This window comes from Aethalodelphis obliquidens, unplaced genomic scaffold, assembly GCF_003676395.1.
Source record: "Aethalodelphis obliquidens isolate GAN/ISIS:26980383/991018 unplaced genomic scaffold, ASM367639v1 scaffold23, whole genome shotgun sequence".
Taxonomy (NCBI): domain Eukaryota; kingdom Metazoa; phylum Chordata; class Mammalia; order Artiodactyla; family Delphinidae; genus Aethalodelphis; species Aethalodelphis obliquidens.
This window is the reverse complement of record NW_020837967.1, coordinates 11,296,186-11,314,493: the sequence shown is the minus strand read 5'-3', so window position 1 is coordinate 11,314,493 and position 18,308 is coordinate 11,296,186. Positions and strand designations below refer to the sequence as shown.

The 18,308-nt window shown below is 39.5% G+C and overlaps 1 protein-coding gene across 1 annotated transcript in view; it reads right to left on the bottom strand.

The window, feature by feature from the left end:
• Positions 1-17,329, bottom strand: part of MALRD1 (MAM and LDL receptor class A domain containing 1) — a 604,410-nt gene extending 587,081 nt beyond the window's left edge. The window contains exons 1-2 of the mRNA XM_027121490.1: positions 17,048-17,329; positions 1,226-1,439 (exon numbers count right to left, since the gene is read on the bottom strand). Of these exons, the coding sequence (XP_026977291.1) occupies positions 1,226-1,439; positions 17,048-17,329 (496 nt within the window). The remainder of the gene's footprint in view (positions 1-1,225; positions 1,440-17,047) is intronic.
• Between the last annotated feature and the right edge of the window lie 979 nt (positions 17,330-18,308).

Sequence of the window (18,308 nt, the reverse complement as noted above, 5' to 3'; positions counted from 1 at the left end):
GTAGCGTCTCTGGGGAAATGGGACAAATATAAAATGAATCCCCGTCTTAGGAATTGTTAAACACAAAGTGCAGTCAAACAGCACGATCACAATTCCCAAACTATGGGAGAAAAATCTTCCACCTGTTTCCTTCTAAAGAGAAGAAATTATTCAGTAATCACTCCTCTTGTTTTAAAGTAATAACGACTGAATATTTGAATAGAATTCCAACAATGGTAAAATCAAACATGTAGAACCTTACGTAGGAGAAAAAAATGAAGAATTCTGTAAACACTAATTAATATAGTATCTGAATAAAAAGTAGAAAATACATTTGAGCATATTGCTCTAAAATACTAGACTTAGTACCTCTAAATTATTGACTCAATAGTTACTAAAAATCAACATGAATGAACTTATTTAATTGTATGATAATGTTTTTTATGAAAGGTGACTGTAGGAAGGGCGCTAGTTCCATTGATGAAATGCAGTCTTCTTTCAGGATGTGATACTGATAATAGAAACTACAGAAACATGCATGTCTCTACCCATATCTTCCCTTGGTGAACTTTTATTAATGTTATACCTGGAGTATTTTCCTGCCAGTGAGATCAGTTTATCTCACTTTATGACCTCTTATAATAAACTGGAGGTTCAAAATCACACAATTAGTAGATGGTTTACCCAGGATCCAAGTCTAGGCCCTGCACTCTCTGATGCTTGCACTCTTTCCTCTGCCTTAGAATCAAAGGATATAAGTCATTTATGCTCTGTGTATGAGAGGTACCAACTCACTTGGTGGTAGTGTCCTATAAGCAAAAATAAAATCTTCTCACCCAACCTAAACTTCATTTCAAATATTCCCATACTGAACTCAAACTTAAGCTCATAATTTCCATCACAGCATTTTAAAACTGCAGTCACAAGCTTCTTTCAAATCTTGTTTCACTGATATACCATTAAAAGCTACCTTTCTACATTTCACTCCTTCTTTATAATCGGTAAAACTGATTCAAAATACATCCCATTTAGTTAGAATCTTAGCAATTTGATACCATTTAATTAGAGTTATTTTTATTTGTGGATCTGTCTCTTTCTTAAAAAGAGTATTTTAGTTTCTGACTGACTCTAAGCGCATATAAATGGGATCCGTGCAGGGCCAGGTGTCTTAGCCTTCCCAGGCGGCTCAGCAGCCTCTGGACTAAAGGTGGACAGGACTTGGAGGAGGGAGAGGAAGGGAACTTACATTGTTGTTCATCGCTCATGTCGCCACACTGATCTGTGAAGTCACACACATTGTCAGGAGGCAAGGAGATCCCATTGTCACACTGAAAGGCTTCCATTCCTTGCTGAACCAGTACAGAGGTGAAAACGCAGGAAATCCAAAGGATACCAAAAGCTTCATTCTTCAGGAAAGCTAACATTCTGGCCAGGCAGAGGAGCACTGTTTGATAGGTCTTCTTAGAGATCAGGCCGTTGTAACGGGTGGGTTCATAATTAAAAACATTCTTTCTCTTTTCTCTATTTTTTGATTTCCAGATTTGCCTCTTATGACTGAAACTGCTGGTAACTATCCGCAACTCTTAACAAATGAGTCCAAGGCAGTTCATTTACTCTTTCAGGGGAGTGTCTTTAGAAAATATTTAACTTGAACAATTGCACCATTTCTCTATCTAGCTAAGCACAGATGTTTATTGCCCTATGTATACCATGTTTAAACAATTTAAGCCCTTATGATAAATTTTTCTTTCAGGACATAGCATTAACTACTAAAGGGCAGGCACATAAATGGGAGGAAAATTACAATACAGTTATAAGTAACATGAAAAGGTTCTATATTAATTCCTATGCTTAATCATGTTCATGTAATTTAGAACATTACTGTCACTAAAACTCATTCAAATACTTCAGGCCCAATTATTAGAATTGTTTCATGAGAATGAAATGCTTGTCCTCTATCACTGAATGGAAACTTTGCATTGCTTGCTTAGATAAACTGAAAACCACAGGATTTTAAAAACTGAAGGGACATCGGGGATCATTATTTTCCAAATCACATTACTTGGACCCAAGAAAGTTAAGGGATACTTATGAGGAAACACAGTAATTTGGTATTAGAAACTGGAATTCAAATATCCTGCTACCGAGTGCAGTGTTTCTTCCTCTGCAGTACACGGATTTTCATGTCAATTCATCTTCATGTGCTTTTACAAGTGAAACATACAATTTCAGGATCCATATTCAGAATGAACAGTACACTAAAGTTCAGAACACCTGAACTTTATATTATAAATAATAACATTTTATGAAGGTGAATAATTATAGAAATTATATGGAGTTAAATATTCAAAATATTCCTTTATACTTGATTTCTTAAAGGCATCTTGAAGTTCTATTCAACTATCTTCTTTTAATTTCTGCACTATAACTGCAAGAGACGGAGACACCAAGACTTTAAGAAGAGACTGGAGAACGCAGGGTGGAAAGAACCATAGATCAGGGACAGAAAACGCTTCTGTGCTTTTAAAGAAGATACAAAGAAAGCAGATTTTCCAAATATTCTAAGAAAAATGACTCGGTAAAAACAATATTCTAAGATATGAGCATTCAGAATTCTAGGAGGAAAATCCATAATTTGCCCAATTACAATTGACCACTCCACACAATTTAGCATTTCATTGCTCTGTGCTCCATTCCAATTTCAGAAATATTTATTCTCCTTACCTCTCTGCTTTGTAAATGAATTCTAAGAAACACATTGCCTACTTCTCTCTTTGTGTATCTCTTAAATGTTGACTCTCCTTATAGTTCCACATTAGTCCTCCTCTCTGCTCAGATTATACATTTTTCTAGGTTTTCTCTTCATGCTCATAATTTCAAGTAATATCTATACGTTATCTCCCCAATCTATATCTGAAGTCCTGATATGACATGTTACTCAAACCAATATCTTAAGTGTTCTTCCAGCACACACACACACACACAACACATAGCCTAATTGACTTGTCTACTTGAATCAAAAACTAATTTCATCTTCCTTCCCCCCACCCAACCAACCAGTCTGTCTTTACTCCCCTATTCTGTATTTCAGTGAATGGCGCCTTCTTCTGTCCATCTCGCCAAGCCAGGAACCTATATGTTGGTCCTGGACTACCCTTACCCGTTCTACCCATCAATCATCAAGTCTCACACATTCTGTATATGTCAAGACTCCATCAATTCTCAACTCAGCAATACCCTGAACCAGATGTTTCCACTACCCAAAACTCGTTTCCCATTCTTCAGGCAGAGTGATCGTTCTGAAGCATAAAGCCACGCCTACATATTTCCGGAAGCGCCATATTTCCTAGCACGGCTTGCAAACACAGCTCACCTTCCGCAGTTCACTGCTGATTACATCTTCCTCTGTGTTCTCAGTCAAGATCTTACTCAGTTATTACACTAGCAGTTTTCTGAACATGCCACCTCTAGACTCCTGATCTGAGATCCCTTTCCCACCCCAAGCACCAGGTGAATACTAATTATTCTTTAGTTTCCAGCTTCAAGGACTACTGCTAAAGTATCCTGGCTTATTTTCTCAGGCTGAGTTAAATTTCATTCCTGGGTTCTCTCACAGCCTTCTGTTCTCACTGATCTTAGCACTTCTGGGGCTGGTGTGGTCATTGCAGGCTTACTTCAGTGATTCCTCCATTAGTCTGTAAGATTGGAGCTGGACTGTGACTTTCTCACTATTGTATCCCCAGTTACTAGCAAAGTTCCTGGCAGATAGATGTTGCTCAATAAGTAATTCCTTATTGAATGTATTTTATCAGGGCTTACCATCATTTCAATTTTTGCTAGGCACATGTAAATAAATGCAAGATGTGAATTTTTTTTTTTTTTTTTGTGGTACGCGGGCCTCTCACCGTTGCGGCCTCTCCCGCTGCGGAGCACAGGTTCCGGACGCACAGGCTCAGCGGCCATGGCTCACGGGCCCAGCCGCTCCGTGGCATGTGGGATCTTCCCGGACGGGGGCACGAACCCGTGGTCCCCTGCATCGGCAGGCGGACTCTCAACCAGTGCGCCACCAGGGAAGCCCAAGATGTGAAATTTTTAAATGCCATTACATAAAAGATATATAGAGAAAGGGCCCAAATTTGCTGTCTCACTGAAATAAGAGATATTTATCCAAAAAGAAAAAATAAGATATACATTTCTTGTGTTCAATGTGGCTTTTCTATTTCTAAATCTCATGCTATTTTTAAAGGCCCTTTAGATTTTGAAATTGCAATTTGTGTTTCATTGGCAATGCACTACACCATCCCCCTACACTGAATAAATAAGGAATGCATCATATCAAAGCTCATTCCAGGTTTTCCTTTTTAAGGAAGGACGGAAGGAAGGAAGGAAGAGAGTAAAAATGAGAAAAAGTTAAGAAGAAGGAAGAGAAAGATGAAGCAGAAGAGTGTAAAAAGGCACGCAAACACAGAAACATTTCAGTTTTACATCCGGATTCTGAATTTAGGTCCCGTAACATTTTATACGTTCACTATTTTCCATTTAGAAAAAAAAATCACATATTTCATTGCTGTCATAGCTGTTTACTGCCTAGTTTCAGCTGGGAAACTCCTTTATTAACTGTTACCACCTACTAAAAATAACATTACTCTATACTGTTTCAAGTGCCGTTCATCATTTAGACAAGAAATGAACTGGAATGGTGGCACCTAAGGTAAATCAGTATAATCCAGTAGTATAATAGTTTATAAAGTAAATTTATATTTTGTTGCCAAAAGATAAAATTATATTCAACTGATAATTTCTCTATCACTTTTTCTCTACATATATCAAAAGGGGCAAAAAAATAAACTGGTAGCAACCAGGGTTTTTTTAATCTAGTTTACTGAGGAAAGCTAACACGTCTTAGAGATCCAGCGTTGTAACACTGGGCTGCGGGCATCATACATATTGTCTCATTATGTCCAGAACACCTTGCATTGTTCCCTACTTCTACTTTAAAAAAAATATTACTCAGTTGTCCAAGATCACAAATGATGGAGCTTGACTATATAATTTTAATTGAATTATATTGCTTCTGGATGAGACTTCCAAGAGGCAAAGTGACAGAGCAAATTCATTTTAAAAAGAAATGACATACTGTTTTATCTTTTTTAAAAGATTGAGCACCTACTTTACACTAGATATTGGGCATAGGGAGATAGGAGAGATACAATGAAAGATAAGACAATACACCTAACTTACAAGGATTTACAACCTGGGAAGTGCATATACGACCTTTATAAAAAATGTACACACACTGCTTCTAATTTGGTCTTAAAAAGAGTGGATTATGTTTTCTATAAAAAAAAATAAGCCAACTCTCAAGCTACAAAGAAGGTAGATGCTGGATGGAGTGAGATATAAAATGCTTTAAAATATATAAATGAGGGGCTTCCCTGGTGGCGCAGTGGTTGAGAGTCCGCCTGCCGATGCAGGGGACATGGGTTCGTGCCCTGGTCTGGGAAGATCCCACATGCCGCGGAGCGGCTAGGCCCGTGAGCCATGGCCACTGAGCCTGCGCGTCTGGAGCCTGTGCTCCGCAACGGGAGAGGCCACAACGGTGAGAGGCCCGTGTACCGCAAAAAATAAAATAAAATAAAATAAAATATATAAATGAGCCCTGAGCCTACAAAATGCAGAGCAAATTCCCAAGAGTTGAAAGGGAGATAGAAGGAGACATAGCCAATGCAACAGAGTTTATTATTGAATGACTGTCCTAAAGAATATTTTAAGGAAAATTCCAGAATTAATGTGGAATAATCATTGAAAGAAAGTATGAGATGCAAGAAGAAGGGGTGAGTAAATACTGAAGCTCTACTGCAGATTAAAGTGACCCAGAACCCTAATCTTGAAAGATGAACTGAGAAAGGTCATTAAAAGATTTCTATTTACATAAGATAGGGAAATAGAAGTGCTATCACTACAGAAAGCCAGAGGAAGAGTATGCTAGGAAAAAAATTCCTGGCACCTTCAATAAGGATTCCCATAGATTATGACCATCCAAATAAGAGCTCACAGCGAAAAATTAACCAGCAAATGACAAACAAGACTCTATGACTCAGGGCCAGCACAAAAAAATAAGCAAAGGTACAATTAGATACCTGATAATGTCATATATTGGCAGTATGTCATCGTGAATACAAAATAATTATGTATCAAGTGTTAAAAAGATTAAATTTTTAAAATAAGCTCTAGGAAGAAGAGACTAGCCATGCTTTTGTTAAAGTGACCAGGAAAAATATAATCACTGAGAATGAAAGAAAAGTAGATGGTATAAGTAGGAAGAAAATAAACAAATGAATAAAGAATTTAGTGAATTGGAAGACAGGTATTTTTTAAATGTACAAAATGTACCATAGAGATGTATGCACACATTTTACAATATAGTTTAAGACTGTGGAACATAGCATGGTAGGGTCCAAAATATGACTAAATGAAACTTACAGGGGAGATTGTAAAAAAAGAATGCAGAGGCAGTATTTGAAATAAAACTTTTCCAGAAGTGAAGAAAGTCATGCACTCTGAGGATTCAGATGACTGCAATGACTGCAAGTACTTCGAATCCCTTACCCCTCCCCTCCACCTTCCCTTGATAAAAGAAGTAGTCCTTTCAATTATTCCAATTCTCTACAATCTCTTCTAGAAAACAGAAGCAGAGGGAATGCTTCCTAACTTATTCTGTGAGGATAGCATTACCCTATTACCAAAATCAGACAAAGACAGTAAAAGAACGAAAAGTTACAAACCAATCTCTCATGAACATAGATATAAAAATCCTCAACGAACTACTAGAGAATTAAATCCAAAAATGTATAAAAATAATTATATGCCACTGTATATATTACCAAGTGGAATTTATTCCAGGTATGTAAAATCAGTTCAATATTCAAAAATCAATTAATATAGTCCATCACATCAAGAATCTAGAGAAGTTATATGATCATATCAACTGATGCAGTAAAAGCATTGGACAAAATCCAACATTAATTATAATAAAAACTCTCAGAAAACTAGGAAAATAAAGAAATTATCAACTTGATAAAGAACATCTACCAAAAACCTATAGCTAACATCATACTTAATGGTGAGAAACTAGGTGTTTTCTCCCTAAGATTAGAAACAAGGCAAGGATGTCCTCTCTTCCTATTCAATATCACACTGGAAGACCTAGATAATGCAGTAAGACAAAAAAAGAAAAGAAAAGATATACTGATTGGGAAGGAAGAAATAAAACTGCCTTTGTTCACAGGTGACATAATTTTACATGTAGAAAATCTTTTAAAAAATCACACATAAAAAACCCCTGAAACTAATAAGTGGTTGAAGTAAGGTTGCAGGATGCAAGGTTAATATACAAAGTTAACTGATTTCCTATATACCAGAAATAAACAATTAGCATTTGAAATTAAAAACACAACTATTTTTATTAGCACCCAAAAAATGAAATGTATAGATATAAATCTAAAAACATATGTACAAGAGTAGTATAAAGAAACCTATAAAATTTTGATTAAAAAATCATAGAAAATCTATATAGAGAGATATCCCATGTTTATGGATAGGAAGTCTTAATGTTGTTAACAGCTCTTCCCAACTTGATGTATGGATTCAACACAATTCTAATCAAAATTCCACCAAGCTATTTTATGAATATCCACAAAGTAATTCTAAAGTTCGTATGGAAAGGCAAAGACCCACAATAACCAACACAATACTGAAGAACAACAACATTGGAAGACTTCACAACAGTGTGAATACACCACCTGACTTCACAAGTTAGTATAAAGCTACAGTAATCAAAACAATGTAGTACTGGTAAAAGAATAGGCAAATTAATCAATGGAACAGAATGGAGAGTCTGGAAATAAACCCACACAAATACAGTAAGTTGGTTTCTGACAAAGGAGCAGAGGCAATTCAATGGAGAAAGAATAACCTTTACAACAAATGTGTTGGAAAAACTGGACAACCACATGCAAAAAAAATTAATATAAACATGGACTTTAGAACTTTCATGAAAATTAACTCAAAATAGATTATAAACCTAAACGTAAGAAGTTTAACTATAAATTCTAGAAAATAACATTGGGGAAAATCTAGGTGACCCTGGGTTTAGCAATGACTTTTTAGATATAACACCCAAAGCACTATACATAAAAGAAAAAAAATGGGTGTTTGATTTTATTAAAATTAAAAATATGTCTCTGAAATTCTGTTAAGTGAATGAAAAGACAAGCCACAGACTGAGAGAAAATCTTTGCAAAACATTTATCTGATAAAAGACTTGTAATCCAATATAACAAAGAACTCTGAAAACTCAACAACTAAAAAAAATCTAATTCAAAAATGGACAAAAGAAAAATGGATTATATCCTTTAATCCAAGACCGGAAACCATAAAACTCATAGAAGAAAGCACCGGGAGTAAGCTTCTGGATGTTGGTCTTGGCAATTTTTTGTTTGTTTGTTTCTGGATTTGACACCAAAAACAAAGGCTGCAAAAGCAAAACTAAACAAGTGGGACATATCAAACTAAAAACCTTCTGCAAAGCAAAGGAAACCAACAACAAAATGAAAAGGCAACCTATGGAGTGGGAGAAAATATTTGCAAATCACGTATCAGATAAAAGGCTAATATCCAAAATATATATTTTTAAAAACTCACACAGCTCAATAACAAAACCCCCCACAAATAATCCAATTTAAAAAATGGGCAGGGGCTTCCCTGGTGGCGCAGTGGTTGAGAGTCCACCTGCCGATGCAGGGCACACGGGTTCATGCCCCGGTCCGGGAAGATCCCACATGCCGCGGAGCGGCTGGGCCCGTGAGCCATGGCCGCTGAGCCTGCGCGTCCGGAGCCTGTGCTCCGCAACGGGAGAGGCCACAACAGTGAGAGGCCCGCGTACCACACACACACAAAAAAAAGGGCAGAAGAATCAAATAAACATTTATCCAGAGAAGACATATAAATGGTCAAAAGGTACATGAAAAGGTGTTCAACATTACCTGGGAAATGCAAATCCAAATCACAATGAGATATCACCTCACACCTGTTAGAATGGTTGTCATCAAAAGACAAGAGAAAATTGTGGGTGAAGATGTAGAAAAAAGGGAACTCTTGTGCACTGTTGGAAATGTAAACTGTTACAGCCACTCTAGAAAGCAGTATGTAGTTTCCTCAAAAAATTAAAACTACCATATGATCTAGTAATCCCACTTCTGGGTATATATCCAAAGGAAATGAAAACCAGATATCAAAGACATATCTGCACACCCATAGTGATTGGAGCATTATTCACAGCAGTCAAGATATGGAAACAACCTAAGTGTGTCAACAGATAAGTGGATAAAGAAGATGTGGTGCACGTATACAATGGAGTATTGTTCAGCCATGAGAAAGAAGAAAATGGCGCCATTTGGGACAACATAGATGGACCCTGAGGGCATTACGTGCAGCGAGTCAGACAGAGAAAGATAAATCGTGTATATCACGTGTATACGGAATCCAAAAATGCTGAACTCATAGAAATGGAGAATAGAAGGGTGATTACCAGGGACTGGAGAAGGGGGAAATGAGATGTTGGTCAAAGCATACAAAGTTTGACTTAAAAGATGAATAAATTCTGGAGATATGATGTACAGCATTGCAATTATACTTAATAATACTGTAGTAATAATACCTGAAAATTGCTAAGAGGATAGCTCTTAAATGTTCTCATCACAAAAAAAGAAATGGTAATTATATGACATAACAGAGGTGTTAGCTAATTCCACGGTGGCAATCATTTTTCAATATATAAATGCATCGAATCAACATGTTTGATACGTTAAACTTACACAGTGTTATACATCAATTGTATCTCCATTAATCAGGGGAAAAAATTGTAATGAGGGAAGGGTATGAATAGTTACCTCACCTAAGAAGATATACAGATGGCAAATAAGCATATGAAACGATGCTCAACATAACACGTGTGCAGGTCACTGTGAGTTAAAACAATGATATAATACTACACATCTATTAAAATGGCTAAAATCCAAAAAAGTAGGAACTCTCATCCCCTGCTGGTGGGAGTGCAGAACGGCGCAGCCACTGTGGAAGACAGTTTGGCAGCTCCTTACAAAACTAAACACACTCCACCTTACGATTCTGCAATCACACTCCTTGGCATTTAACCAAATTTTTGAAAACTGGGTCCACACAAGTTATTTATAACACTTTATTTATAATCACCAAAAACTGGAAAATATGAAGAAGTCATTCAACAGCTGAGCTGATAAACAAATTGTAGTACATCTATACAATGGAACAGTATTTAGTGATAAGAAATGAGCTATGAGAAGACATGGAGGAAATTAAATACTCTAAGTAAAAGAAGTAAGATTTGATTCCAACTGTATGACATTTCAGAAAAGGCAAAACTATAGAGGAGTGGGATAGAGAGGGTGGGAGGGAGACGCAAGAGGGAGGAGATATGGGGATATATGTATATATATGGCTGATTCACTTTGTTATAAAGCAGAAACTAACACACCAGTGTAGAGCAATTATACTCTAATAAAGATGCTTAAAAAATAAAGATTTCAAAGTAATTTAAAAAAAAAACTATAGAGAAAGTGAAAAGATAAGTAGTTGCTAGGGTTCCAAGGAAGGAAGAAATTGATGGGGCACAGAATTTTTAGGGTGTTGAAAGTATCCTATATGATACTGTGAAAGTGGATACCTGCCGTTATGCATTTGTTAAAACCCAGTCCTGCACAACACAGAGTGAACCCTAATGTAAACCATGGACCTTAGTGAATAATAATGGCAATATTGGTTCATCAGTTCTAACAAACATACCACACTAATGCAAGATGCTAATAACAGGAGAACCTGTGGGGGTGAAGCAGGGGAGAGGGGTTATGCCAAACTCTCTGTACTTCCTGTGCAAAGAGCAATTCTCGGTAACCCTAAAACTGCTCTAAAAAGTAAAGTCTATACAATAAAATTTTTTTAAAAAGTAAAGTCTATTAACTGAGTCCAGGAACTGAGCAAGAGATCATGATTTTTATTGGGCTGCCAACCATCAACCTTCTGCACCTCCATTTCTCCCTTTTCTGCTGGCAGATGTGAAGCAACGCCCTCATTGGCTGCCCATCTGTGTTCCCCCTTCCGATGCCAAGCTCTAATAACCATATCCACAACTTCCTGCCCGTCAAGGCCGTTCGGCTGCCCCTCTGACCTTGAGGATCATTATGGAACCTCAGTTACAGACTCTTGGCTTCTGGCAGTTAGATCCTGCTACCTGGTCTCTATTAATTCAGGGCCCCACCATTCCCTTGGATAAGAATGAGCCACATTCTGTGACCACTTATCTTATCAAAAGGTCTGGACTGTAAAGGAGAGTCACCACTGAACGTGGTGTTGGTGGTGACCCTTTCATCAGCACATTCCTCATGGTCTTGGTCAGTGATGTGCCCTCTGGGCTCCCCCCACCCCTCTAGCGTGTCTCCCTCAGCAATATTCTCTGCCCCGGAAACTCGGGCACATCTACTTTGGTTGCCTTTGTCCATCACTGTCTCCAGGCTGTAAGCATCACCCAAGAAATAAGTTCACCCCACCCCCTGGACTCTTTGCTAGGGTTTAAAATCCTGTGTTGTGAAAAAGTTCTCCCAAGTCCTTGAAGCACTGCTGATTCAGGCCAACATTCCAGAACCTTCAAAATCCAGTCCGGGGGCTCTCCTTAGGCTCTGCACGGTATGGCATGTATGACTGATTCTTACAACTTCTATAGTGTATAATTTCTTTCCTTTGTTATCAAGCCCAGCCCATCCACGGCCAGGTTATGCTGGGATTTAACTCTAGTTATGGGCCTGGCAGCCAAGGAGAGGAGACAGGGACAGCTCCTAAGGAGGGCATCTGTTGCCTTCGAGGAGAGATCTCTGCAGCATCTTGTAGCATGGGGGAAGCGCTGGCCCTTGGAGGACCCTCTCCTACTTTCCCCCAGCCCCCCAAAGGAAAGATTTCGGAGAGGGCGGGGGAAGAGAATGGGGTAGCATGTGGGGAAAGGAGCACCAAATACAAGAGAGAGTGCCAAGGTGCAGCTGTTGGAGCCGCCCTGGTGAGAGACTGAGTAGAAAAATAGACAGTGGCCAGATCACATGGGATGATAGAACTTGACCCACCACTTCTGTGGCAACCAGGCCAGGAAACTAAACCACAACCACTGCAGCAACTGGCACAGAATGGTTAGGACTTGCTCTATAACTGCCAGCTTCTCTCCTTTTATGCCCCTGCTTCCAACTCAAGATCAACCAAAGAGAGTCAAACACGGTCCCCAAACCAATCAGATAACATGCCTCACGTGTTATTCATTAGACCCCCTCCAGTTTCCCCATGACAACAACATCCAATGAGGCCACACCTGAAGCCCTTTTTTTCATTATAAAACTTCCCTACTTCCCTGCCTGCCTTTGAGTCTGTGCAAATGATGGCGACTAACTCTCTTGCTAGACCAAGCTGGGAATAAAGAGCCTCTGTGTGTTCTCATTTGGGTAGTCTTTGTTTACTTCCACATCAGTAAGAAGGTTAACACCTGTTCCCCATGCCTTCCAGCTGTTCTACCCATCCTGGGAGAAAGGATGCATCAACTCGGGATTTCAGAGACGAAAGTGCATTAAATGTGTTTAAAGTACAGATCCTCAGTGTGTGCAGAAATTTATGTTAATTCTAGCAGCTAGCCACTCTTTTCGTGAATGTCATAGCACTGCCAGCTTGGGGCGGGGACAGCCAGTACACCTGCCGAGAGGGGCTCCCAGCCAGCCCGTTACACCCACAACCAGGATCCCACCCCACTCCCCATGACACCAGAGTGGAGAGAGAGGTCAACAGAAGGTCAACCTTCCCTCACCGCTTGACGATACCGCACCACCGATAGGTTCTGAGGGTTCGGGGCATTCACGTGGATGTTTTAGTTTCACATCTCAGGGTCTAAGGTTTTCCCAGCCAGGGCCTGACCTGAGAATAGCAGGCCTGCCAGCTCTCACTCTGAGCCTTGAACTGCTTCCTAAGGACCTGCAGTTTCTCATCATCCCTCTGCAGGGCACTAATACCACTTAGCAGTAACCAGCCAACTCTGCTGTCTTTGAAAGCTTTGATTTCAAATAACCTAATCGTTGCATCCTCGAGGGCATTTATTTCCCGGGTCACTACTGGTAAAATCATTAGCAGTTGGGCTGTCACCTTGTGTCAGGAATTATTTTGCCCCACATACCATTCTGAGTGGTGTCCGTTTTACTCACAAGGTCATGAGTGCACTAGTCCCCAAACCCCATCTTACCACCTTCTCTCCTAGACCATTCTTGTTACGCAGGTCTAAGAGCAGATGCTCAAATGGAAGACAAGATACTAATGAGGCAGTAGAAGGGGCGATCCTCATGACGAATAAAGGGCTGGGAGATGCAGGAGCAGGAAAAGTCTTCTAATACCTCGTAGGGAAACGAGAAGGGAGCTTGGATAGCAAGAATCTGGGTCTAGAGCACAGAAAATTTTCCAGAAACCATCCCTTCACTGTTTAGACATTATAACAAAGCTAATGACATCACCTTAGAGAAAGTTCTGTGCTATAATGGCCTTTTTCCCCCCAAACTAAACATATAATTTTTGCCTTTAAGACTTGAGAATGTTTTGCCGACAATTTTGTTCCCACAGGACTTGGGTATATAGTGTGATGACTACAGTCTTAGTTGAAGAAGAGCCATCCAGAGACCCTGGAGTAATCAAAACTGTATGATCTCTCAAACGGTGGGGTTCTATTGCTTTCCTCCACAGTGGGGTGGGTGTTTGTTATTACTGGTTTCTGCCATAAAATAAATACAACTCTATAGAGAGCTAACTGTGCAGAAGTGAGGGTGTAAAGAGGTTAGATTTCCCACAAATATTAGAGTATCTCTTTCAAGGTATCTATGAGCACAAGGTTAAACTTCTTCTCAGCCAAAGTCTTGACAGCAGGTGGAGGCAGGTGATGATCTCAATCGACCACCAACCCCACGTTCAAAGTCCATCCCACTGAAAAGTGACCTTGCGAGATTCAGGGGCATGTGGGTTCAGGTCCCCAGCTTGCAGTTGAGTTTACTGAAATACAATGCCGTAGTAGCCAGGCTGTCTAACATAGCCTTGTGGCCCCACTGGACTCTTCTTTCATTGTATTTAATATTGATTTTGATTTTAAGAAGATAAAACATTGATTTCAAATTTAAGGGAAAGGGCATATTTTGAAATGAATCTCTTCTGATTACTCTCTATTCAACTAGCTTTAAGAAAACTTTATTATTAAAGACATATTTTCTAAAAATTATAACCAAACCAGAAACTTACCTTGCGGATTTTAACATAAGAGTACTTAAAAATGGTTTGTGTAAGATAACTTTTCATTAAGCTATAATGAGAATATCAATAGTGGTCTCACAGTCTTGCTGGAAATTCATAGGAACTCTAGTTGCACAGTTGCAAAAAAAAAACTGTTTCTATTGGAAATTAAAAGTGATTCTCTGATAGAGCAGTATGGTAGAGAATATCTAAGAAATATCAAGTAGTAAATGAAAGATGAAGGAAATGGGGCCCCTCTTTCTACCAAGGGTACTTTCCATGAGCAGGATGGTGAGCACACAGCTTGAGCTGAGCAACCAGCAAGCACTTCACTGGCGCATAGATCTCAGAAGAGGAGAAACTAGACTGCTTGAGGTCCAAGTGTAAACTTCAGGATCTCATGCTGAACCAACAAGCAAGCTTGACGGGAAGCCTCGCCGTATTTCCCACAATGGGAACAGCGTATTTGCATAAGGGTAGGATTTGGTAAGGTGGAATAACTGGAGAAGGTAGCCATCCACAATATTATTTGATCTGAGTTTACCTCATTTATTTAATTCTGTATCAGACTGTGAATGGTACACAGGCAAGAACACTGTTTTAGTATGATAGATATTCCCAGGTAAAAATCTATACCAAAGAAAGCTGATGGGTATATGAAATCCCTAAACTTGGCAACACTGAAACCCTGTTTAGGAAAAGGAATTCTATTTAAAATAAAATTCATATAGGTTTACAAATCTTCACAAAGATATTCTATATGATTTAGAAGAATCTCACTCCAGTCTTCTCACAATTTAATTTTTGTACTTAAACCATATATGTAGGCCTCTAGTACAACTCTATCCTTCCACTGAACAGTTATTGAATATTTGTCTTATCAAAAGCTTTTGTTGTAATGTTTGAGAAGCCAACCCTTGACAAAGACAGCTAGAGAAGAGTGACAACAAATAATAATCATTACAGAGAGAAGGATTAGAAACCAACATATTGGAAGATTAAAGTAGTAAGTCATTAACAGCTTGACAACATCACAACAGTGATGGACATTCAGATGTGAAGGTGACCAGTTCAGTTCAGGAAATACATGATCATAAATAAAGAAAACAAATTCACTGGGTATTCATGTGTCTGTGTTTAGAAAAAGAAGTAGAACTTGGACCATATTATGTTATCTAACAAGTGACCAAAACTCTTATCACTCCACGTGACATACAGAAGACCTGGCATTGAAGGCTTAAAGACAGAAGCTACACAAATAAATCAGACATGGAATATGCCAAATGTGATTAAATCTTAGTGATGCACGGTTCCTTGACATTTGCTTTTTTTTAAAAAATTTATTTATTTTTTATTTTTAACATCTATGACGTTTGCTTTTGTACTTGCCCTTTACCCTTTGTTCTTTGGCAAGAGTGCAGAGGTAAGGGTGGGAGGGAGGGAGCCATGGGAAAGGCTGCTTGTAATTATTAAAAAACTTCACAGAAGGGTCCTTCAAAAACTTGCAGGGCTTCCCTGGTGGCGCAGTGGTTAAGAATCCGCCTGCCAATGCAGGGGACACGGGTTCGAGCCCTGCTCCGGGAAGATCCCACATGCCATGGAGCAACTAAGCCCGTATGCTGCAACTACTGAGCCCGTGTGCACTAGGGCCCGTGTGCCACAACTACTGAGCCTGCGTGCCTAGAGCCCGTGCTCTGCAACAAGAGAAGCCATCGCCATGAGAAGCCTGCGCACCACAAAGAAGAGTAGCCCCCGCTCCCTGCAACTAGAGAAAGCCCGCGTGGAGCAATGAAGACCCAATGCAGCCAAAAATAAAATAAAAAATAAATTTATTTAAAAAAAAAAACTTGCAAGAACAGGAAGATGTCCAAGTGAATAATAGAGAATGATTTTTTTTCTTTTTTTGCTCTTCAGTGGTAAACAAGGACACGTCTGGTATTTCTCATTCTATTCACCACTCTATTCTCTCTTGAACTACTTTTGCTTCGACCTTTTAAAGGCCTGTTTGTGTTCAGAGTTCTTAGAATTACAGCTGAATAAAATCCAGTCAGAGAATAGAAGATGTGTATGGTATGGGTTTGAAGTGAGAAAGCATGAGTCAGAGACACTTGCTGCAAGACAGTGGAAGGTACGTTTAAGGCAGATGATTAACAAAAGCAAGCAGGACTAAGAGAGAAATTAGAAAGATTCACTAACTAAGCTAAACATAACATCAAACCATCAATAAGAAGTTGGAATAGTACCTATACAGAAGGCAAGACAACTATCATTGCTCCACTAGTAAGTAGGAAGCAAAATTGGGAAAGGAAAAATGATCATTTATGATGTGTGGGTATGTTGTAGAAACGCAGGGAAATTACTTATGAAACAATCCAAAGGTATACAGTTATATAGTAAGTGTAATTTAACGCAGTAAATTAGCGTTGAATAGAGAGCATCCAGCCTGAAACAAGATTGTAGAATATGATTGTTGCAGACAATTCTGTAATCTAATGAAAAGATATATTTTTGTCAAGGCTATATTTGGAGTACATAGAGGAAAATGTAAATGATATTCATTGCTCACTGCCTTTCTTTGGAGAGCTGTGAAGTAGTGATGAAAACTAAGGCAGCAGGGGATGGAACAGCAAAACCGACTATGACAGGAGAGCCGAAAAGTGTGAAAGAGGAGAGAATTTACCCACTGGATCTCATGTCCCAGTGGGGTAAACTCCGGGCTGCACAAGTAGGGATGGGTTGCACAGGCGCAGAGGTCTCCAGGTGGCATGAACCAAAAAGCCTCTTGTGGTGTCTGAGTCCGTCTGGACTTCTGTAACAAAATACCATAGATTGGGCGGCTTATAAACAATAGGACTTTATTCCTCATAGTTCTGGAGACCGGGAAGTCCAAGATGAAAGCACCAGCATATCGAGTGTCTGGGGAGGACTCGTTTCCTGGTTCATAGACAGCCTTCTTCTCCATGTCTTCACATGAAGGAAGTGGGGACGAAGCAATCTGAGGTCTCTATAAAAGTGAGGTCTCGGGGCTTCCCTGGTGGCGCAGTGGTTGAGAGGCCGCCTGCCGATACCGGGGACACGGGTTCGTGCCCCGGTCTGGGAAGATCCCACATGCCGCGGAGCGGCTGCACCCGTGAGCCATGGCTGCTGAGCCTGCGCGTCCGGAGCCTGTGCTCCGCAACGGGAGAGGCCACAACAGTGAGAGGCCCGCGTACCGCAAAAAAAAAAAAAAACAATAAAAAAAGTGAAGTCTCTGATTGCATTCACTTTGACCAAATCATGTCCCAAATCTTGGGGATTTGGTTTCAACATATGAATTTTCAGAGAACACCAACAATCTACGGCATGCAGGAGGCAAGAAACAAAAGGTACAGGGGTGCAGTTTGAAGGCAATGAAGAGCTGAAACAAAAGAGAGTCTCTGAAATGCTGCCCAAGAAAAGCTGATGCAAACAATATTGAAAACCATGATGCAGATGAGAGCACCAAGGTAGTGAAAAGAAAAACTCTGAATGCTATTCCACTCCAGCAATTCGAGGTCAGAAAGATAAGGAACAAAAGTGGCAGAGAGGCAACAGTTGGGAATGTAGGATGAAAGCCATGACAGTCTGGCATTCCGGAAACTAAACTGAAGATGGAATTCAAGAGGAGAGAGTGATCATCTATGTCAAATGCAGCTGAGAGATCAACTAAGAAAAGATGGACAGATGGGTACTGCAACAATGTGAAGCTTGTTAGTGACTGTCAAGAGCAGCAGACCAGAGCCTACTCAGACCTCAGGACTGAATGGGAGGAGAGGAATTTGGAGAATTGATTATAGGTAACTCTTTCCAAGAGTTTTGTCACAGTGGGGATAGGAGTGGGAGAGTAACTGACAAGAAGATGTGAGATAAAAAGAGTTTCTCTTTTTAAGAAGAGAAATGAAAACTGGTTTGTATGCTTATGA